Source organism: Pinus tabuliformis, chromosome 8 (assembly GCF_031772625.1).
Source record: "Pinus tabuliformis cultivar Carrire ecotype Pingquan chromosome 8, CPIR1, whole genome shotgun sequence".
In the NCBI taxonomy this organism is placed as follows: Eukaryota; Viridiplantae; Streptophyta; class Pinopsida; order Pinales; family Pinaceae; genus Pinus; species Pinus tabuliformis.
Window position 1 is genome coordinate 1,843,170,068 of NC_142294.1, and position 25,222 is coordinate 1,843,195,289.

The following is a 25,222-nucleotide window of genomic DNA, read 5'->3' on the forward strand; positions in this document are numbered from 1 at the left end:
TTTGATGATTTCTTCTTTGAGGGCATTCTCCTTTTTGCTAGGTAGATCTTGCTGATCTATGGTTTGATCTGATACTTCATTTGTTTGTCCATCTTCATTCTGAGGTGATTCAGGATCTGAATTCTTACTTCCACTCAACGGCAGGTTGTCATTGTTCCTTTGAGCTGTCTTCTTCTTCTGACGTGCTTTCTTCCCCATTGTTCTACGAATCTCCTTCAAGCGATCAAGCTTCTCTGAAGGACCTGCTCTGATACCAATTGTTGGAAATAATACTGAGAGGGGGGGGTGAATCAGTATTATCAGATCAATCAAACTTTTCAATGCTCAGAAACATATACGCTACTTCAGTTAGGTGAACCCGCGTGTACACGCTACTGTGTCTAATGAAACTCGCGTATATCCAGAGATCTTATAATTCAGTTAGCTTAATCTTCAGTAAATGCATCAGATCATTATTAAGCATATTAACAGTAAACAGGTGCAGAATAACAGAACAGAACATCACACAAGAGCCACACACATGAACACCATGATATAAGGTGGAAACCCAATGTGGGTGAAAACCACCTGCTGCAATTCGTCTCTTTCTTCTTTAATAAGAAACTTCTTTTACAATGCACTGGTGCAGTCATTTACCAGCACGCAGGCTGCAACCTGCAGAGGGCTACAACCCTCATAGATCTTGTACTAGCCGATCTATTTACTAATACGTAGGTACCAACCCTACAGAAGGCTACAACCTTCATAGCTCTTGTACTAGCCGATCCATTTGCTAGTACGTAGGTGCCAACCCTACAGAAGGCTACAACCTTCACTCGTTTTCCAGCTGCTCCTGGAAGGGAGCTACAACCCCCTTGGCTCTTGTACTGGCTGATATGTTTACCAGTACGTAGGTGCCGGCCTACGATCTTCCCGGGACCACGTTTCATACATTTTCATACTGGATCCATGAAACAATCATCATTGTAGAACAACCTGCATCATCAATCACTGAAACACCCAATTCTGAATCACTGTAACCCTGTCAACAACAACCAGACAACATAACAACAACCAGATCCAACTTCATCTTCAAATATCATACTTCACATTGTATACGCTACTTGGATGAACCCAACCTGCGTGTATACGCTCTTTTACCAAAGCCAACCCGCGTACAGATCTGCAAATTCTAACTTATAACTCTGCAGCTATATCAGACATCAAAACATACCCAGATCATAATAATAAACATGCGTCAGTAGATCTGATCTATCCACAGGCAAACCATATGAAGATAATCATTCCAAGCCTTGAGATCTCGTTCCATCATTCATCATCCTCCACATGAGTGAAACCTTGGTTCAGATCACCAACCCATAACCAGCACTTGGATCTCACACTTCCTCAGATCTTCATCACTCACACACTCTTGCACCTTGCTTACCTACATTTGCCTAATGATCTTCTCCTTATATAGCCTTAGGCCCTTTACAATACCACGGTCCAAAACCATAGTAACACAATACCATCAACTTCAAAACTAGGGATCAACACGTCCGTCGAGACGCCATGGTCCAAAACCATAGGCACAACTTCCAAGGACTAACCGCCATGGACCAAAGGTACGTTTTCACATACACGCGCTTTTACTGAAGCCAACCTGCGTGTACACGCGACTTGGGCTTAACGAACCTGCGTGTATGAATTGTCTTGGCCTGCTATACTCAGATCTGTCCTTTGATTAAGTTGCCATCACCTGTACCACCTGTACCAACCTCTGAGCACCTGTACCAGCCTCTGAGTGAGTTGCCATCAAGGACAACACTTGAATCATAATGCCAACATGCTCCTTGTCCTCCTCCACCTCTCTCTCCCCTGTAGAGGCTACCTCCTCCACTGCCTCCTCCTCTAGCCAATCAGGGGCCGATTCCATAGCAGGCTCTACCTACCTCAGTATAAAACCAGTGAACCTGTGCTCCTCCTGTTGCTCCTTCTCCTCCTCCTCCACCTCTCTCTCCCCTGCAGAGGCTACCTCCTCCACTGCCTCCTCCTCTAGCCAATCAGGGGCTGATTCCATAGCAGGCTTTACCTACCTCAGTATAAAACTAGCGAACCTGTAAACTGTGTTGCACCACAGACATACAAACAAGTTTTCCAGTTAAACCTGTAAATTAACAGGAATACACCTATAACAGAAAAATGTTAGCGGCAAGGACAGGAGATATGAAAGAAAAGATTTAGGTTTTATATTCCATTTTTTTCCACATTTTAAAGGGCAGGGAGCAAGTCCCACAGGTTGCTGCAAAATGTTGTGATGTTTGTTTATGATGCAGCATTTGTCATTGGGGCATAGTCAGTGAATGGGCTTGAGACTGTGTTGGAACTTTATATTCCAGACTCTAGTGTTTGGTAAACGCGAAGATGTTTTCCAACCTAATGATGTTCCTGCAGTGAAGGTTGATTTTTTTTGGTGGGTATAATTCTGATACAAAGGATAATTTTGCAGTAGAACATGCTGATGATGCCTCTGAGAAGAATCCATAAGATGCACAATTTGCCTATGCTATAGGAATGTTGTTGCTGCTGTATATTGTATTGAATTTGATTTTACCTTTTCTTGTAGAGATCTGCTGGACCTGAGCCCAAGATTGATGCCAGATTTGTTGTTGAGGATCCTTTGACTGAGGTGGAAGCCACAGATAATCTTGCCGAGGTGGATGAGATTTTTTCACAGGCATGTAATTTTTTGCAAGAATACTAGCCCCTGACTGTGAAATATGTGGAAGGCAAAGTAAAATAATGGCAATGGCAACAGTTGAAGGTGTAGATGAGCTCCCAATGTCCTTTGAAGTCGACCTGAATTCGTTTTAGGTTGTTCATTCCTTGACTGTTGTCTCTAACTTATGTCTTTCTGGATAGCTTGAGGTGAATCACCACATTTTTCGGTAGGGAGTGACACTACTGATGCAATGGCAGTAGTTTTCAGTTGAGCTAAATCCTGAATACATATTCAGGCCTCTATATCAAAAGGTGCTTTACAGAAATAGGAGAAGGAACTGGCCGATGAATGCATGCTTGAACCATTGCCTGGACATAGTGAAGGCAGTTCTATTATCAGCCATGGTTTTACACCCCAAGGAGTTTTTGGACAAAATCAGTCCAAGGTTACAAGTCAAAAAGCCCATTATTTGTATTTTTATCTTAGCATTGTTTTTTCCAGGAAAGGGTAGCCTAGTCAAACAAGGGATCCATTAATTTCGGGTCTGCTCAGTTTATGCGAACCCCTTTCTGGGCACTAAGTGTTTCATTCCGTAGTTCAACTGATTGAGGTTGTCTATGTGTTTTCCAATTTGTAATGAACTTGCAGGTTCACTTCAAGTTGTTCTCCTTGAAGGAAGCTACTCTATTGAGGGAAACAGCTGAAGGTTGGAGCAAGTTTTACATGTCAGTTCTTGAAAGCAATACTAAGTTAATTGCATAATGGGAGCATCAGTCACTTTCTGATCTCAGCTATGCTGCAACAACCTATGCACCGAATAATTAGGGAAGTTGGGTGTTGTTAGAAAGTAGAACCTATGCTTTCCGACAAATCACATTATCCTTCTCTTAGCAGATGGCAAAAATAGAGTGTCCATAGTTGATTTCTTCAAATGCTAATATGCTCGACCAATTTTAGATCAAGAATTTCAGTTTTTACCATATAAATATTTTCCATATAGGTTGGATTCGAAGTCCCATGTTCATATGATTCTAGATCACGAAGTTCAGTTTTTGCCATTGAAATATTTTCCATAAGTCTTTTATATCATATGCTAAAATATAGCTTCTCTCTTCTTATCAGTTTCCTCCTTGCAACTTGTGATGTAACAGGTTATCCAATAGAATACTGGAAATACTGTCTTCAACCCAACAAAATCATTCTGATGGGAAAAGTGCAGAAATAAAATCTGCTCTGGAGTCTCTTTTGCCAGTCAAGGATGGGCAGTGGTTGCTGAAAGACACTACAGAAACACAAAAAATAACAGGCTTATTTCTTTGCTGTGCAGCACTAGCTTCATCCAATGCCAACATGGCAACCCTGATGTCATGGATTCCAAAAAAATTGCAGGTTGTTGCAGCTGAGACAATTAGAGACTTATCAGAGGCTGTTTATTCTGATCCTGAGCAAAACCCATTGAATGTTGTTGGCAATTATTCAATCTCATACAGTGACAAGGGTTTGGATTTGACAAAAATAGGGTTCGAAAAGAGATTAGTCATAGAGTTAATACCCATAATATTTCCGATGATAAAAGATGCCATTAAAAGTAGCTGCAGTAATTTTAAGGACGATGAATTGGATGCAGACTTTCGCAGTGCATCAGTAACTCCTTCAGTCATAGCATCACACCAGATGTGTTGGTGTTTGAAACAGGTATTGATTATCTCTATGGTTCAAAGGGACTATGCTTTAAGCTATAGTTTGTTTGTTAATATATCTATATATATATATATATATATATATATATATATATATCACATTTAACAGTAATAAATATATCAGAGTCTGCTGCAACCCTCAAATTTGTTTTGACGAAAACATAGGTTATTCATGGAGTTTGCAGTTGACACCATATGGAAGTAATTTTAGTAATATATTTCTTGTACTAACATTACCATTTTTTTCAATAGATATTCCATTTGATGTTTGACTGAAACAAAGAAGTTAGAGTGATGGCGGGCCATTACAGCCGATGTGTTTTAGAGCTGATAAATAATGTGCAGCCTAGATATTGAAGGAAGAACTTTAACATGAAATTATAATGAAAAGGACCAAGAAAAGCAGCCTTAAAAGGTAAGGACAACCCAAGCAACAAGTCATGTCTTCAATAACAATCTCATAGGAATAAATGAGGCATTAACATGTGCAAACACCGAACTTTTTATTATAGCAGAAAATCCCCCAATATTCCAGAATACAAAGGGCTAATGAGGTTTAAAAACATCACACTTAGCCCCTTCTCATGTGAAAAGATTTGCCCACAACACTAACCACTTGAGCATAATACCACAGTCATTTGAAAGAAAAAAAAAATGAATGAAGAGATCCTCACATATACTTGTTTGTACCTTTACTTCCCCCTCGTGTGAGGTACAATTAGGCTTTAGAGGGGTTTGTCTTATCAATCCAATCATGAGAAATGAGTGAGGTAGCTGCTCTTTAAATAGAGTCTTTAGCACAACCTTTCAGAAGAAAATAACAATATCCACTCTTAGATCCATGAACCTGCAAGAGATAGCAATGAATTATTACATTGTTATCCTTCTTAACCACTCTTCCTTAAAATAGCAGTAAGTGGCCTTTAGATCCACAATTTGGTCGAATGAAAAATAACAAAATTGTGATTACTTTTAGATCAATACTCTTCTCCAAGAGATAATAATTGAATATCCATGGATGCTCCTCTAAAAGTGGACCTGGATGGTAAGTCTAAAGCTCACTCAACATGTAGGTTAGCCAATTCCTACAAAAGTGGATCTCTCATAGATATATGTGCAGCAGCCATCAGAATAACCCCCAAATGGCACCACTCCTCAAGAGATGACCTGTTGACCATATCCTCATCTAAAACAGCCAGTAACCCTCATATTGAATGCTATATCTTCAATAACACCTTAAATTATGACATCTTCTACCTTATGGAGAGGACCTCATAGGGATATGTGCAAACTAACCACATAATTAGCATTTCTTCAAAGTGATGAAACCTTAGAATGTGTCTTGTTACCAACAAAAATGGATAACCCTATAGGAGGAAAATTTTCTCCTACATTTGACAGCCAGCCAGTCAGCCAACAGCCTCTGCCAGCCACCATTAGACGATGATATGCCATATGCCTCTGCCACTTGCATCAGCCATGGCCCTCTCACCATCCAACATTGACACTTGCATGAAGATGGGCTGCTATTAAAAAGGTACTTTCGTCATTTTGCAATCAGGTGCTTATACTTGATTGATTCGATTGATTCGAGCATTTAGTATGGATGACGGGGTGATCTGGAAAATTGACAGACCTTGACCATAATTTTGTTCTCTTACCTTATTAGAGTAGTTAAGCATTGACCCTAGTCCAATGGGACCTCTCTTAAGGCCCTTTGGGTTATAGAAGGGGCACTACTTGGAAAGCCATGATTGAGATAGTGTATTCCATCTTCCCCATATCATACTTAACACCTTCCTTGCCACATTACAAATCCCATATCTCACCTCCATTCTTATAACTTTTGATCGGTTCTTGAGGATCTGGCACTCATATGTTCACATACCTTGAGTGATCTTTAATTCGAAAACACATTTTTCCTTGTCCGATCTGAGTGATCTTTAGGTCAATTTTGCTCCTCTCGAAAAGAGGAATTCAATTTAATAATTATCCTCATCCAATGAGCTGTCCGAAGTGGAATTTGACCCTAGTTGCATAATTTAACACTTCGAACTAAAATTGAAATATTTAGGACATATATTTCAAAGTGGGTTTTCACTATCATCATATCTGATTGTTGATTGAGAATTTGAGAGTGATGATCTTGAGGTGCATCAGTCAACATGTGGGCAGCTTGCTGGTATCTTTGATATGCCTGGTGCATATAAATTTTTGACTTTTTGGTACAAGCGTTTGTTTCAAATATGACCATGAAGGGAGGGTGATAGAGTTAGCATAGTCTAATGATCATGTCATTGTATTTATGGGGTTTTAACACTGGATAATAAATTTGCTTAAGGCATAATGTAATAAGTCACATGCAAGTTATTAAATAAGATTAAGACATATAAAGTGTTAAATAGTTTTTAGTTGTCTTGAATTTTAACCCAATGTTGGTTGTATGGGTGATTGTTTCTCTCATGGGACATCTGAGTCCTGTATCTCATTTTCATAATGGAAGATTGAATAATCTGATCAATTGTGTGGGGAACTGTGTTACACTGTTTGTGAGTGTGCATGTGCAAGGTTACTTGGGAGCGGGAGCAGCATTTTCAGAAGCTCCAGATTTGGGAGTGATTCGGGGAGCGATTTTTTATATAATATATATTTTTTATATTTTGATGCATATATGTCAACAAAAGCATGTAGAATGATGAATTAGATATAATAAACATAAAAAACATAGATTGAAGTTTGAACATATAACAACAATCATCTAGAAATTATAATCTTCATCAACCACGTCCAGAGTCTCATGATTCATCAATCTTAAAGTTTCAAGCTTCCAAAATTCATTATATAACATTTATGATCAATGATCACTAAAGTTGTACTTGTAAGCTAAGTGTAACCATTACAACAAATAATATCTAACATGAAATGAAATGCTATAAAATGAAATGAAATGAAACAACTTTCAACTTTCACAAAGCATCATTTCATAATTCATTACTAATGAGTTATAATTGCCAACTTCAAACTTCAAATTTAAATTTTCATATATTGTTTACAAAAATATCATAATAAATATGAAAGATTCAATAGTTATAAAAACTACTAGAAAATAGAAAAGACAAGTAAATCTATTATCTATTGCTAATGCTTGGGCCTCTTGCCGCCACGAGAAATGTATAATCTTTTAGTCTTGTTGAAAATCAGGGTCTTTGTCATTAATATCACCCTTTAAGCATTAACATAAGTTAAAAAAGGTATAGCATGTCAAGTCAAGATTTTGTTTGAGAGATGCATACATTTTTAGGAGGGTCATGATAGAGGAGTTCGGCAAACAATGTCACTAACATCTAGGTACATAGAGAGATTCATGCTCTTGATTAAATACGAGTTCCATACCCTAATACATGACAAAATCCAATGGAAACATTGCAACGCCCCCAATCCTGAAATCCTGAAAAATAGATAAGTCTGCTGGATTTTGAATGAGATCTAAAATTCTACTTTCTCCATATGAAATCCAATGAGGTCGGAACCACTCTCAAACATCCTGAGTCATTTCATGGTAATGTTAAAAATTTAAGTAAAAGGATGAAAATGAAGATTAAGGAGAATGTCACTACATTACCATGAATCACATATCAATACTAGGGCCATAGGCTTGATCATTAGGCTGCCCCACTCAAAAATGATTTGTTTCTTTAAAAAAAAATTGCATTTGGAATGTTACTGCAATTTTTTATGTTGCAAAAAAGACTAAAGACTCCCAAAAAACCAGGGAGCGCATTTTTTGTAGGGAGCGCACTCCCGAAATCAATCCCTCTTCGGGAGTGATTTCGGGAGCGCGCTCCCGACTAGCTCCTGAACAGCTCCCGACCGGAGCGTGAATTCGGAGAGGGGATGTGAGGAGGGGGCGTTGAGTGTGCATGTGCACAAATCTATATACACCTGACCTCATCTGTTGTGATACACCACATCAAGGAGGCTTCCACCTGTTCTCTGATGTGTTAAGTCAACTCTATTGGCCACATTGTGGCAACATGTCTCTTGGGAGGTTTTGAACCAAAGCCCGAGCATTGAAACTTGAAAGTGCTTTGATTTAATCACTTGACCACAATCTGCATGACTACAATTGAGTATGAATAACTTATTTTTCAAACTTTATATATACTTAAAATTTGACCATTTCACTTTGGTTGGTACTTTGCAGCTAGTCAAAATTCCTACGAGTGGAGCTTGGTTATTTTGTACCTTGGTTGCCTCTCGTATGAAATATCTTTTTTGTGCTTTCTTTGACAGGAAATTGTTTTAACTGTAAAATTATCATGCGAAGTGCCCTTCATATCCCATTCTCCCAGTCTCTGATTTTTGTTAGTCTTGCCTTGGCATCTGGGTCAGTTCCAGAGAAATAATGGTAAAAATTACAGAAATAATGAGTTTGTTATGATATTTTTCAAACAAGGTCAACCAACTTTATAAATAGGTAGAAGTGACAAATTTATTCTTTGATAATTGCAGATTCAACATCCATATATAGGACCATTATGTACATTGGTTATCCCTTGTGCATTGACAGCCTTAGATCATTGGTCTCCTGAAGTGAAGGTGAGTTCAGTTACTTCTACATTGGTTTCCTTCTATGTTCTAGAAGAATTCGTACAATAGATACATGTATATTTGTGAATCTAGATTCTTATCATTTGAAATTTAAATGAATTTGAGAGAAAATTATACCTAGTATTTATTTGTATTTTCAATAAATTTTAGAAGTGAGTTTCTCAAATTACTCAAGAAAACATAAGATGACAGCATTCTGCGTTTCATCTAGAATTCTTGTTTTTTCATGGTACAAAAATTGAAAGTCTGATAGTCGGTTCAATCATTATGTGGAAAGGAAGTATGAAACATAGTCCCTGTAGCACGTTGAAAAAGTCAAGTTTAATGGCCTTTTATTTTCCATATATGTGCATACAGATATTTTGAGATGCTTTGATTGCATTTAACCTGATTTCTAACAGGACGAGTCATTCCAAAGTATTTCCTTTTCTGTATTTTTTTATGAAATCATGATAAAGTGGCACATCCTAAACTTCCCTGCCAAATATGCTTGGAATAATTTACTGTCCAATGCGACATATCATCTGTAGTTAGCTGCATATTGAAAAAAGACTTCACTAAGGTGGTGAACCAAATGTAAAGTTTTGTGCTGTATTTGAATTTTAAAACACTGTTTGGTGGTGTTTTTGATCCAGAAGGGTTTAGTGCTCTGATTTGAATGGGTGTGCTATTTCTGTAGGAAAACATGACAGTCGTTCTTACTAAAATGAGATAGCTTGCAGCTATTTTGTTATTGCATCGTAGATTTAGAATGCAGTTAAATGGAAGATTGTAGAGAAAATGAACTGCTTATCAAAATGTCAGATACAAATATACTAATGCTTGTAGGATGTGTTTGGCAGTTGAATTCGTTTTTGTTTTTATGGCTGAACTTTTTTATCTTTCATGTTCTGTTTCTTTTGCATATCAGGGTCAAGGTATGATAGCTCTTGTCCATTTAGCAAAGAATCTGAATTCTGCTGAGCTCTTTTGGTACAAGGATGTGATACTCGATGCAACTTGCCGGAATATATCTGGTAGTGAACAGCTTTGGCAATCCGTAGTTGAAATGTCTGTGACACTTGTCACTTGTATTGAGGGGAGGAACCCTCGTGGACATTGGTAAGGTGTTTTTTCAGAATTTATGATAGGATATAATTCTTGCCCATGCTCTTTTGTAGATCATTGTACAATTGCTAACTTATAGGAATTACACTTCCAATTAAAACATTGAACACATGAATTTTTAAAGAAGATTTATTGGGAAAATTTTTCAGCGAATGCTTATGTTGTTTTTGCATTCAATTTCATTTGATCTTAATGCCATTTCAAGCACTATTTTGTTCAGAACAATCATTCTGTGAGCCATTGACATTCATCACGGACTCAGATAAATTTGGTTCTTGTTTTAGATAGGAATATTTTTATGCCAAATGAATTTTAGCCATCTTTGCTTGTAAATACTATGTAGACATTAGACTGCAGGTTAAGAAAAGTTGCTTATTTCTATATATAACTTATGAATCTGTAATGTCCCCATTTTTATTTTCCTCTATAGCACAGCCAGGGTGGATTTCCAGGGCACGGGATGGCTAGGTCATGGGAACATGATTATGTCATCGAGGGTCCCCAAGGAGTTTTGAGGAGTTTTACGGGGTCCAACGGTGTTCGCTTGGCATTTTCTACCACCAGTAGCAGTTCAGTACATTTGCTTTTGGTTCCATTGCATTATGGTGATTCCCGTTATTATCAAGCACGACTTAATTAATTACGCTTGAGGTGGCATTCCAGAAGAAATATCTGATGGAAACTCTTGGTGTAATAGCTCAATGTAACCAGAACGAGAATATCTATAGGATGCGATGCTGAGGAGTTGCTTTCAACGGTCAGAGAAAGTATGGTGGGTGATTTACTATTTTTCTGGGTTAAAAATACTTTTAATTAGTCACTTGATTAATTAAAAATTAAAAAAGGGGAAAAATGATTAATTGGGGAAAAAGGCCAAAAGTGACTTAAGAAAAATTAAATTAAAAGCCACTTAGATTAAGTCAAATGGGAGCTTCTAGAATGGGAGTAAAATAATAAAATGTGACACTTCTAGAAGATTGGAGATCTATCTATTGGATCTTTAAAAGGAGGAGGAGGAGATCATTTGGGACAACTAGGATTTGTGCATTGTCTTTGTGTGAGAGGTTTGAGAACCTATTTCTCTACTCTAGTTGCCCTAGGACGAAAACCCTCGAGTGATTCAGTGAGAGTGGGCGAGAACCCATTTCTCCTTATGGTGTATTCGTTCAGAATGCACAAGTGCTTTCATTAGATTTTTTGTTATAGAGGCCGATGCAACATTGTTGTAGATCTATTTGGGCCATCATCTCAACCATGTTCCTACTCTTTGTACCAACTTATTTACATATTAATAAAATAAAGTTGGAGAGTTTTTCTGCATGATTTTCTTGTCTATTCTTCAGTAGCAGTTTATATTTCTCGTTTTGCTAACGATTTATGGTTCAAAATTATGCAAATTGTTTAGTTAAATTGATGGCATAATTTTCTGAAGCAATATCCTGCGAAATTTGCATTTGGGATATTACATTGGTATCAGAGCTACTTTTCCTGCCAGCCTGATGGTTCACTTGCCAAATTGCTAGACCAGATTTATTGCAGGAGCAGGAAGGAGAGTTTTCCTAAAGGCAAGCTGTGGTCGAAAGGATAAAATTCCTAACCGCAAATTTGTCTCCTGAATATTAATTGCTCAACAAAATTCTCGACAATTTTTTTATTTAATTTGTTGGGCCATGAGCAAATTGTCTAGTGAATATTAACTATTCGACAAATCCATATATTATGGGTCTGGAATGAACAAAGTTCGTTCTTCAAGTTAAATACTCCAGAAGACTTGGAATATGTAGATCTCCATTGAGGATACAAGAATATATATTACAATGTATGAATAAGAATGATGTTACAAATGAGAGTGAGGGTCCTGTATATATACCTACATAGTACCCTTTCACGAACAGTCATATCTGTAGAGACATGCCTCTTCCCTACTAATTATTAGTTAATTAATCATTGTATATGTCTATTATAATTTATATTATTTTTACTATTTTTATATATATTTTATTCATAACATTGCCCCCCTCCTCAAAAAGCTTTGTCCTCAAAGCTTACTGATGAAAGACTTGATCTTTTTCTTTTTTTTTTTTCTTTTTCTGTTTCGAATGTCTTCTTGTCCTGGAATTGTCATCTTCGTTGAAACAAGACGATATGATACTCTAAGTGATAAAAAAAACTGTCGCACTGAGAAAGGATCAAACCATACTAAATTAATCTTCTATGAAACTTGGCAATTACTTCATATCTGGGATAACTTGTTATCGTCAGAATGTATTGTGCTAACTTCATTTTTCTTCGGAACATAATTTTGTTGGTTATGTTTTGAGTGATACGACTTCGTAGATTGATTGAGATGTCTGTTCTTGTGGTTTGGGTGTATAAGGAGTTCTTTTGGTTTGTCTTTCCCTTATCATATGTGAGGCAAGATTTTGATTTACTTCAGGTTCTGATGTTGTCGAGTTGGTTACAGAATTTTCACTTGGGTTTTTCATCATTTGAACTGCAACATTTGAATATGTTTTCCCTTCAATTGGGTTGACATTTTCTTGAGTTTTGATATTGATTGTATTAGTATTTATTCCTCTTTCTTCAACTTGGTCAGCTATGTTTTCTATGTCGAGTTCTTCTAGTTTGCTTTTCAATATTTTCTTGTCATTTTTAAGTTTCTTAATTTGCGTCAATAATTTCTCGCTGTGGTCTTTGAGGTGAGTAACTTCTTCATTTTTGTTAGTGGTGATTTTGTCAATTTCCCTTTGCATATTTTGTATTACCTTTTTACCTTCTTGAGAAATTATTTTTGCGATATCTTGCATATCTTCTGGTGTTACGAACTTTGGCTTCATTGTAACATCCTGTAATGTTATTTTTTTCTTTTTGTATGAAAATGTCAAAAACTTCTTCTTCATATTTAGGATGAAAGATCCTAGTGATTCGATCCAGGGTGAACCCAGAACTATATCACTATTGTCGCAAAATAAGGTTTTAATGGTGAATTGCGAGACAAAAGTATAGTCTCCAATACTTAGTTGTAGATTGTTTATGTTGTATTGCTTGTCCCCTGTGTCAACAAAATTCGTTTCAATTATATTTGATTCAAGAATCACTAATTGGTTAACACATTTAGTATTAACATAGTTATGATTTTGAGTAGGATCAATAGAGATGATAACATCATTTCCCGCGAATGATCCTTCGATTTTAAATAGCTCACTGACACTTATACTAAAAGTTTTAGGAAATCTTCCCTCTTTCATTTCTGAATTACACTCAATTTCTTTCTCGTCGGCAATTGATTCGCTTTTTACTTTGTTAAGATGAACTTGGAGTTTTTAAAAGTAATATTTTTTTTTAACAATAAATATCCCCCTTTGTTATTTTTTTTTAAGAAATCTTTTGAATAGCTTTTATCTTATAAAGTAGATTAAGCCTTCAATTAACTTTTTAACTCTTTTTGCTTTTCTTTTCTTTTCTATTTTTATTTCCTTATCTTTTGTCTTTTTGTGGGTATCTCCAACTCCATAGACTTAATAAAAACTTATTATATAACTTATTTTCCAATATAATTTTTTCTTTCCTGGTTTCCTTTTGTATTGTAATGAAAAACACTTTAAATATTGTCCTTATCAATCTTGTCTCCTAACGAATATGATATGTAGCCTTCACTCTTATGAATACAGAATGTACCAATAATTACAAGAATTCGTTTATGCTAGCGTCTTATCAATGGATATTGTAGAGGGGTGTGACTGTACCTTTGTGTCCATTAATATGGCACCATCGACGGCTGATTCTACCACAAAAGCATTGAGCGTTGAGATGTCAAGATTAAATGGTACAGAGAAGTTCTTTTCAAAATATCGCTTCTTCCACTGAATTTTATTGTTGGTTCACTCCTGTTGCAATCTTCAACTGAGCATGCGGTGGATCGAAACAACGTATGGACTAATATTATTTTGGTTGGCGGCTATGGTTTTGGTGCAGATTGTCGGAGGGCAAGCTTTCAACGGCTTCAAACGATCGCGCTGTGGTTGTTTTCCTATTAGGCGATAGTGAGGGGCGCTGCAACCTGGAAGGCGGTTGTTGGGCACAGTCAAATGGTACAACAATGATTGATTAGCTAATTACGAGGAATTTTGGGCGGCGGGTTGTGAGATAAATTGTGGCTGGTTCTTATACAATGGAACGGGGATGGCAACGAATTTAGTTCAGTGAATGTGGCGGGGTTAGGATCTCTACGGCTCAATGGATGCGACTGAGGAGAAGTTAACTATGCGCTAGTTTTGGCGACGATAGAAAAAAAAAATTGGCGGATGGTTGTCAGCAGTTGCAGCAACTTCGATTGGTAGCAACAGTGATTTTTTTCTAATGATTTTTTTCTTTGAGTGGTGGCTTTGCACAAATAATGTATGTAGAGCTAACGGTCGGCGACTGTTTAGACGTCTTTTGAGTGTGGACTTCGACAATGGTGGAGACTGCAACGGAGGGTGCCGATAATTTTTTATTTATTTATTTATTTAATAAGTTTTTATTTATTTTTTAATTTTAATCTCTTTTTTTTATATAATGTTTTTTCCTTTTAACCTATTCTTTATAGTAATTTTTTATTTTTTATTTTTATTTTTAAATGGCCAAGGGTCTTTGATGAAATCAATGATGGAGAAACTCCCAGCTTGCTGTAGTGAATGCTTTAGTGACGGTGACAACAAAGTGGATGATTTTTATGGCCAAGGACTTGGATCGGAGAACGAGGTTCTGTGCAGTGGCGGAGCGACTAGAGGATCGAATAGCTCTGATACCAATGTAACGAACAAAATTTGTATTCTTAGAGGAATGATCTGATACCAATGTAATGAACAAAGTTCGTATACTTAGTGGAATGCTCTGATACCAAATGGAACGAACAAAGTTCATTCTTCAAGTTAAATACTCCAGAAGACTTGGAATATGTAGATCTCCATTGAGGATACAAGAATATATATTAAAATGTATGAATAAGAATGATGTTACAAATGAGAGTGAGGGTCTCGTATATATACCCAGGTAGTACCCTTTCACGAACAATCATGTCTGTAGAGACATGCCTATTCCCTACTAATTATTAGTTAATTAATCATTGTATATGTCTATTATTATTTATATTAGTTTTACTATTTTTATATATATTTTATTCATAACAGGGTCCCATTTCATTGAGATTATTAAGTTCTAAAGTTTGGAGAGGTCTTCGATCAGATATGTTATACAAAGGGACCATGGGCATTCAATGTAATTCTTTGTAGGAAGACTTAAAATTTTTGGTGTGCCGAGAGACTTTACAAATCGAAAGCCAGGCGTCATCAACATAACCAGATCAAATTTTTGAGGAATGAGCAAGAGATCGAATTATCCAGCAGATCATGGTTAATTGGAGAAGTTTGGGAGGATGAGTTTCTTGCCCAATTTTGTGGGTCGAATCTTAAAAACAGAGCAGAGGCCGAGTTCCCTGCTGAAAGATGAGATCGTGGTTAATTGGAGAAGTTTGGGAGGATGAGTTTCTCACCCAATTTCGTGGGTCGAATCTTATAAACAGAGCATAGGCTGAGTTCCCTGCTGAAAGAACGTTTTCTCTGGTAAACCATTGTTGGACGAATTTCTACTTGTGGGTCGAAGTTCTTTCTTCTCCATTCAGTGGCAGAAATATCTATGTGTATAATGCTGGGCAAATTGAGACCAAGCCAAATCTTTTGTGTCTATACAATGGATTTTGAAGGCCGAAGTGTGCAGTCAATGAGGGGTTTGAGCCTTCCATATCAAGATCAAAATTGGTCTTCAAGGGATTTAGGATTTATATTCTCTCATCAATTTCCAGAACCTTGCCATCAAAGAAAATTGACTCACCAAAAGAGAAAAACGCTGAATTATTGCACGACATAGGGAGGACAAGTATTTGCTTCAGAACTAATACCCACTGAGCCATAATGTTGTAGCGGAGGTCGACCAAATGCATCTGCCACCTCTGTCTTAAGAGAAACGCCAAATTATTGAGTCTACATCAGTACACCTGGAGAGGCCGAATACTCATTGTGGCATCATAGATTCAAAGAAATCCTCATCCAAGGAAATCTCTGGTAGATATATTTAAGATCAGAGGTATTTTCTGGAAATATATTTTGCATTTGTATGCCTGTAACAACTTCTTAAACAAAAGCCGAAATCATTTCATGCTTGTAGCAGCTGATCTGGGGAAGACCGAGAGGGTCTCTAAGTCATTTCCGATGGGTAGACATCCATTCCAGGGTAGAGACACACTTCTGTATGCAATATCGATCCACTGTCTCACTAATTTCTGAGCTGTGTTGAAGTCTTTGAGAGTTGACATGTTCGATGATAAAGGAAGTTAGATGCTAGAGCCTTCGAATGATGGTCCTATAGTCTAACTTGGCCAATTGAAGCCTCAGGAATTAATTTCTGGGTTCATACATGACAAATGGAAGTTGATATCTCCCACCAAATAAATTATTGTGCCCAGATCAACTTGCTGGAGCATTTACCAGGTGCATTTGTTCTTTTACATTCATATTCCATGAAAGAAAAGGCTATTTGTATTGGTGCTATTTCCATACTGTTATGTATCAGCTGTATACTCATCTCAGGGTCTGATATAAGTAGCATGAGTTTATTTCGAAATCTTTTCAGTGCATGTTGAATGTTGTATAAGCCATTCTGGAAACAAAATTAGGGAGATTCACTCACAACATGCATGTCATCTAATTATTTATGGAAAATCTCTTAAACAATGTATCAATTACTCCTAGAACTTCATTGACATAATAGCGGTATTGTGCAAAGGAATTTTCTCCTTTGCTAGCTGTGCGTGTTACACCGTGGGAAGCTGATTGTACTGGTGGTGGAATTCTCATATGATGGTGCTCATCTTCAGCCATCACAATTATCACTGCTCATTGTGCTGATGAATTGGAGGTGAATTATGGGCTATTGTGTATAGTCCTTGGAGTGGTGCATTGCGTTAGACAGAGCCAAGGGTAGAACCAGTATACTATGCCTATGCAAATGACAGAGAGAAGATTGTGTAATTTAATGCTCAAATTGTACCTGTAGCAGTGACAAAATATTTGTGAGTTAACAATGTTTGTTGCAAGGGCTGAGCTGTTGACATGATTGCATGGAGACTTGTAAACATTCCTTGTGTTGATATAAAACCATTGTAATGCTGAATGATAGTCTTGTAGCCTTTTGAGATTGAGTAGCCGTCGTTGAGTGTCTGTGAGTCATGAGTTGCCAAGAGAATTTGTCATAAGAGTCATTATATACAATTGTTCGTGATGCATTGACAATTAGAGTTGTTTGTTTGTGACAGAATTATACTGCTGTAGTTTTGTCATAACTGTTACCCACCATTTTGTGGGTGATAAGGAGATTTTTTTTTTTCTCCAAGATAGTCCTTGGTCGGCAGCCAACAATCTCTTGCAGCCACTAGCTAGCTCATTGTGCTATTTCTTGTTGAAGTTTCTAAGTCTACCAGTTAGAAACCCTCCATGCACTTTACTGATTTATTCCTACCTATTTGTTCCATTACTTAACAAGTTGTTTACAAAGTAAATACTGAAAATAAACACTAGTGCATGCTCAACATATTATAGATCAACAACTGAAGGAAACAGAAACAATCACACCAAATGACACCGTTATTTTCGGACCAATGTCTCCGGAAAAACCCAATGCAGGAAAACCAGTGCAGCTATTTGAGGGTTTTCTTATTAAGCAATTTCAGAGTATAATCTGGGTGCCAAATTTGGCTTACCCAATAGAGAATTTCCTTAGCAGTAATACCTCTCAGTCTAAGCCAAATTTCCTGGCTGAAACTTTGGATAAACCTTCCGGCAGCTCCTCAGCTCTACTCTGCCCTAGAAACCCCAACGTCTGCCTTTCTGGACCGTGTCAGCCCCTCTTTGCCCAACACTGGCCCTACGTCACCCTGAATGGGTCTGCGTCAGCGTTAGGAGGCCCTGCGTCAGCCTTCTGGCCCTTTGCGTCAGCAACGTTGGCCTCTCTGAAGCTCTGCGCAGCTCTCGGCTGCCTCTGCGTGATCCCTGATTGCCATTGTGTCACTTTCTCTGGTTACTGCGCTGCTCTCTCGGCACTATCTCTGCCTCTTTGTCTCTCTGTACTCAATGCCTCTCAGCTGCAACTCTGATCACTGATTCTATCTCTCTTAGCAAACCCCGCTCTAGAGAATAGAATGACTGATCACTCTGGTGTCTTCTCCAAGTGACTCTCAAGCCTCCTCTTATACTTTTCTTGTTGACATATCAACGACCGAGATTAAGTCCCTAATCCACGACTAAGATTAGATCTGGCTTGATCCATGTCTTTTGGACCATTCTAACACAGATTCATATTAATACACATTAATATTTTATTTTCCCTAAGTTTAGACTTAGGGACTCCATTAAAAATATTAATTATTTTAATATCTCCTAATCTATTTAGAATTTGCCCAAACCCTTTTTGGGTATTGGAGATCTTATGTGCCCCAACCTCTCCACCAAATTTCGTGGCTAGAGCACATTCAATGCTACCCCAAATCAACATTTCTCTGCTACTTGAGCCGACCATGTGTTCATGTTACCCACCATTTTGTGGGTGATATCCCTAGGAGAATTTTTTTCTCCAAGATGGTCCTTAGTCGGTAGCCAACAACCCCTTGCAACAGCCACTAGCTAGCTCATTGTGCCATTTCTCCACCACTTGAGCCAACCATGTGTTCCTGTTACCCACCATTTTGTGGGTGATATCCCTAGGAGAGTTTTTTTTTCTCCAAGATGGTCCTCAGCCAACAACCAACAGACCCTTGCAGCCACCATCTAGCTCATTGTGCCATTTTTTTGTTGCCTGAGCCAGCCATGTTGTCCCTCGCCCATTTGCCATGATCGTATGTTTGAAGGTGGGCCTCCCGAACCTAAAGGTATGCCTTGTCATTTGGTAATTGAGTATTGTAGTTTGCTTATCATGGACACTTCTGGGCATGGATTAATGGGGGGATTCGGCTGAAAGAATGGGTTAGGTCTTTGCCTTTGTCCCCTAGACCCCTTTCGGATGTTAACCTTGTATTCTGATCCCGTGGGATCTCATTTACTAGCCATTTGGCTTTAGGGATGGTATTTCATGGGAAACCCTGATTTTGGTTGCGTGGTCCTGCAGCCTGCTCTCCATCCACCTATGTTACCCTCTTTCCATTCATTATTACCCCATTCATCATTTCTCCCACTTGGGTCCACATTCCTCCACTGGGTCCACATAGGGTTAACTCACCTCTTCCCCTTGCCCGCACCTTGGGTCATGGTCTGGTATGATGCATGGAGGTTGACGCAGTTAAAAAGAAAGATAAAAACATATTTGGCCACATTCAATAGGAAAACGTACCACAAAATGCAAAAGATGGCCGGGAAAAACACATTTAGCATGTGGGAAAAAGCAAATACATGAGCTCTACCCCATCATCATGGCCATCACCCTGCTTCCTATAGGTTCTATAGACCTCCTTCATCATAAAAGAACCCATGATTGTCCCAACCCTTGGTGGGCAATGAACTGCCATACCTTAAAAGGGGGAATTCACTGCTATATGTTATGCATCATGCTCTTACCCCTTGACCCACGAGTAGTTGACTGTTAAGCAAAGAAAATCATAGAAAGACAAAATCCATATAAAGAAGGGTGGAAAAATCAAGGCCGGGGCACCTCATGTACCATGATTGCTCCATCCTATACATTATAAACCCAAGTGTGAGATTCCCTTTTTATTAGCTACCCTTGTGCCTTGGCATGTGGCCAAGGCCTGCCCCTTCTCATCCCCTATTTCATTCACCTATCTGCCACATGCCACCACATTTTGAAGGATGTACCTTGAATCAATGTTTTAAAACTCCAACTCGGCCGAGGGTAGACTCTGACTCCGATTCCGACTCGGTATCGACTCGGCCGACTCGATTTCAATGACTCAGTCGTTGTAAAAAATACATTAAATATTTATTTATTTTTTATAAAAAAACATAATTTTAAAGATTTTCATTCATTTTTCCAAACACACAGCGTTATAATATAGATGGAAGACAACATATGATCAAAGTAGGCTAATGAATATATCCATTATATTAAAATGGCACCCAGTGCACTGTCCAATGGCAATACATACATGATCAAAGATTCAAAACAAAAAACACATAACCAAGGAGGCTAGAAATGGCCTCTACAACAAAAGTAAACTGTGACCAGACTCCAGTACTACTAGCTAGTAGCTACTGCCAGAGGAGCCAAGATCATGTCGATCAATCTCTGGATCATCATCAGAGTCAGACAGGGGGCCCCATGGCTCCTCCTCCTCCTCATCATCTCCAACTGCAACTGTAGAAGTGGTAGCACTAGCAGGCTGTGCAGCAGATGCAAGCTGAGATAGAGAAGATATGCGGCTACGCTTTTGTCGTGGCTGAGCAGAGGAAGCACCTGCAACTGGAGTCCTTGCTGGCTATGAGGCTGAGGCTGGTAGTATAGGTGGATCGGGATCTGCATTCAACTGAACATCATGTTCGAGTGATGCCTCCCTATCTATATCAAAATCAAGATCCTCATCAGGATCAAACTCTGCTGGATGACTCTCCACTACTCAATATGATGTTGGATCAATGTCTTCCAACACAATGGGATCTGAATCAGGTCTTTTGTTCAACAATTGGTTTCGTCTGAGCCGGAGGTTGTATTGGACATAGACTAGATCATTTAACCGTTTTTGATCCAAACGGTTTCTCTTCTTTGTGTGACTCTTCTCAAAGACAGACCAATTGCGCTCACACCCAGTAGCACTGCAAGTTTGACTCAAAATACGAATTGCAAACTTCTACAATTCAGGACAATGGCCACCAAAAGCCTCCCACCATTGTGCTGCAAAAAACATAGGAGTGTAATGAGTTAGCTCAACAAAATTACAAATTATATCCAACTTTCAAATTATAAACGATTTAACAAAATTTAAAAAAAATAAAACTATTAAGAATTTGAAAATTGAAATTTTTGTTTACCTGGCTCATCTGCTTCTCTTGCAATCTTTGCTAGGTTCTTCCCAAAGGTACCCGAGGCATTGCTGAAGGTCGTGACCTGTCGGTGTATCTCCAGCTGATCAGACTCCAATGGGATCATGCGATCAATGCAGTCAATCAGTCCATCTCTGACCTCCCCCCTCAAAGCTCCTGACTCCTTAGCTTTATAATGATACCGTGGGTTCAAAAAATACCCAACTGCATGTATAGGGCGATGGAGTTGATTGTTCCATCTTTCATCAATGATTGCCCAAATGGGCCCATACTTAGCCACTCTATTTGCTTGATCCATAGCCTCATAAATGAAGCCCATAGCCAATCTTTCCCCATCCACCAACCGCAACACCTTAACCAGTGGCTCAGCAAGCTTCACAATCTCTGCTGCCTTTCTCCAAAAAGTTTCTTCATTAACTTTCTTTTTCAATTCTTTGCCTTCCAGTTTGTGAGACCAATTGCTTTGATTCCATTCATCACTGGAAAACATCTTTTGCAAGTTTCTATTTTGGGAAAGCATAGATTGCAATGTCAAAAAATGAGTAGCAAATCTAGTGATGGTAGGCCTAATAATATCCCTGCCCCTAGTGTGTTTCCTCATGAGGCTCAAAATCCATGAATGATTGTAGATAAATTTTGTTATGCTTTTGGCATGATCTACAGTGTTTTTGACCCAATCTAATTTTCCAATATCCTCAAGCATGAGGTCTATGCAATGTGTAGCACATGGGGTCCAAAAGATGGTCTTGTGTTTTTCCTCTAATAGTTTACCAGCAAGAACATAGTTAGAGGCATTATCTGTGATGACTTGAACAACATTAGCCACCCCCACCTCCTCAACAACCTGATCCAATCGCTGAAACAACAATTGCCCATCTTTTACCTTATCAGATGCATCAACTGATTTTAAAAACATGGTTCCCCGTGGGCAGAAGATAAGAAAGTTTATGATGGTATGATTTCTTTGATCAGTACATCCATCTGACATGATGGTACATCTTTTTTTTGCCCATGAGTCCTTGAAATCTTTCAAATACTCATTAATGGAGGCAATTTCTTTTTGCAAACGATATCCCCTTAGCTCATGCATATTAGGGCCTTTGAAGCCTTTTCCAACAACATGTATGGCATCAAACATAGGCTCATAATATGGTGAACGGGAAGCATTGAAGGGGATATCAGCATCATACCACCATCTAGCTATGTAATCACAAGCAGTCTTCCTCAATTCTTTCTTCCAATGGTCATCTAAAGTGGGCTGCATTTGACTTTTACTAGCTTGAGGACCATGTGCATCTGATGGAGAGGAGGGAGTGAAATAACTTTGGATAGTCATATCACCCTTTTTCATTCTACCCTTTCCCATATCTTCAACAGAACCAAAAGAGGAGGAACATATCGGAAAGGGTTGGATGCATAAGTATGAGGGATAGAGGAAGAACCCTCAAAATCATAATGGGGGTTGGTAGCCATCATTTTTTGTATCTCCCTCTTCCTCCCAATTTCAGCCTCTAACTCTTTTTGCCTAGCCTTATCTTTTTTAAACTTCTCAAAGCTGGCTAACAATTCCATCCTAATCTCCCCAATTTTTGGTGATGTACATGGAGTAATTTGGCCTTTAATCCCCGCCAAGTGTTGTTTCAGCCTATTAATGCCCCCAGGACCTTCCTTAATTTTCCTTTGGCAAAATTTGCAATGCGTTTGACTATCAACCATTTCAACATATGCCCAAGCAGGATCTCTCGCTCTAGGTGCCATTTTTCTTACTAGGAAATGAAAGCAAACAATTTGAAAATGAAAAAAAAAAAATTGATTCAATGTTCATTTCTTTCACAAAAAACACTCTTTAGGATTTCTAGATATGCACCTAAAATTTAATAAGCAAAAACAGATTTGTACAAGTGAAAAAAAATACCTCCAGGCACAAACTTCCTCCTCAAGCTTGCTCCAAGAAATCAACTCCTCAATGCTGCTCCAAATGGCTGCCCAAGAAGCTCCTCACTCCAGCTACAATGCTTGCCCAAGACTCCTCACTGCTGCTCCAAAAACAAACTCAACAACTGCTCACAAACTCTCACTGAAGTTCTCACTCAAATGCATGAGATGGCTGTGAGAGAATGAGAGCATTTGAGTGGGTTAAATAGGGTTTGGGAGAGGGGAATGGACCCCAAATAACACTTAACCAATTTTTAAAACAACTTGGAGTCCCCAACACTCAGCAAAATGTTAAAAATTAAAAAAAAATATTAAAAATCGTTGTTTTTATGGTTTACTGGCCGCAATGAATGACCCGACTGAGTAGTTGTGGATCCGGCCGAGTCGGCCGAGTTATGACTGACTCGGCTGAGTCATGCTATAACTTGGCCGGGTCAGTCATGACTCGGCCTCCCGAACCATTTTTTGTGCCGGATTGCAAATTTTTTTCCGGCTCGGACCAACTCGGCCGAGTCAGTTCTGAGCCGGTCGGATCTTAAAACAATGTCTTGAATATATTATCCCCTTTAGAAGTAGAAACCACCTAATAGGATGCTTGGTTCACCCCATTTGGAGTTTAGGAGACATTGGCACATTCCAAAGCCCATTATGGAAGGGCAGGCCATTATGAAGTCCCCACTTGTGGTCCATGATTGGTAAGCTCATTAACTCGATTTCTCTAATGACTTGTTGTACTGGAAGGCTAGGGGACGCATTGGATCTTATGTAGGATTGTAGATGGTCTCCATCTTGGGTTTGGTCTCCCTATACAGGGTCCTAATCCTCTAGAGGGCTACATTGGCACATAGAGGGTGTGCGTTGAGAACCATGGGCCTCCACAGTAGTAGACAACACTCCATGGATCCCTGAGAATGGTCAAAGATGCTCGAGATACTACCATTGGACGAGAATGATGCACCTGGTTCACCTTTGCCCAGTTGGTCCTAGAGATGTACCATGCACTTGGCAGTTGACCCAGGACTTGTAGGATGTTGTGGCATCCCCTACACAATCATCAAAGCCCTTGCAGACGATCTATAGACATCCTCGATTCATTTGGAGACCCATGAGGTTATTATTATGCCCCCACACCCAATGGGAGCAACACAAGTTTATTGTTTGGAGAACAAGGGCCAACCTCTTGTCCATCACTTTTGAGGGCCTTGCTCTTCATTATGGCACCCATGAACCTCATTAGGCCACTTAAAGGCCCTACAACATGCATAGACTATTATTTGACCTCTTGAGAGGCGTATTCATTCATTTATGAGCTAGTTTGGTGGGCTTGTCACCAAAAGTTAGATTATTAGAACATTAGTTTATTTTTGGGGCTTAAGTAGGCCAAGGAGGCTAATTCAAACCCATGATTAGTGTATAAATACAACTGAGATGAGTTCATTTGCTCATCATCACTTTGGATTGGATATTTTCTCTCTCTTGAGAATTTCACACTTTTTCTAGGAGTTGAATTGGAACTTTATAGATGAATTTTGATGGGTGGATATTGATTTATCTTATCTCAGAGCTTCTCTCTTGTCAATTGTGGATGGTTGGATATATTCTATTACTTTTAAGTACATGCTTTTAATGTTATTCTTGTTTTACTTTGTCATATACATTGGACTGGTATTTTCGCTATTCTTAGGGCTAATTACTGCATGCATTTATTGCTTAAATTGTGGAATTTTGTCTCTATTATAGCATCTCTCAATGTATGGGCCATGTAATGTGAACGAAATCTCCTAGGGGTAATTCTATCAACGAATTGACCTTGATAAGCCATCTCCTTTGCACATCGAAGTATAAAAGTTGCAAGATTGCTTCTCTTTGACCTAGAAGGCTAGCAAAGTAGTCTTGAGGCCTCTTGGACCAAGAACCAAAGGTCCCCACTCATATTCATCATAGAATCCTTTATCCCAAGACTAAGGAACTGATCTACAAAGAGGTGGTCACCTAAAATCATACCTTTCTCACCTTTTCCTAGGTCTAGTCAAATTGGGTCACCTAGGGCATCATTTTCCTTACAAACTATCCCTCCAAAATGTTCG

At 38.5% G+C, this 25,222-nt stretch overlaps 1 protein-coding gene across 2 annotated transcripts in view; it reads left to right on the forward strand.

Moving 5' to 3' along the window:
* Nucleotides 1-25,222, forward strand: part of LOC149243631 (ARM repeat superfamily protein) — a 293,501-nt gene that overhangs the window by 95,302 nt on the left and 172,977 nt on the right. The window contains exons 2-5 of one of the 2 annotated variants that reach the window (XM_089374590.1): nt 2,606-2,716; nt 3,853-4,396; nt 8,914-9,000; nt 9,923-10,113. In XM_089374590.1, the coding sequence (XP_089230716.1) occupies nt 2,700-2,716; nt 3,853-4,396; nt 8,914-9,000; nt 9,923-10,113 (839 nt within the window). In that variant the 5' untranslated portion in view covers nt 2,606-2,699. The remainder of the gene's footprint in view (nt 1-2,605; nt 2,717-3,852; nt 4,397-8,913; nt 9,001-9,922; nt 10,114-25,222) is intronic. The other variant, XM_089374589.1, reaches the window with a different exon arrangement.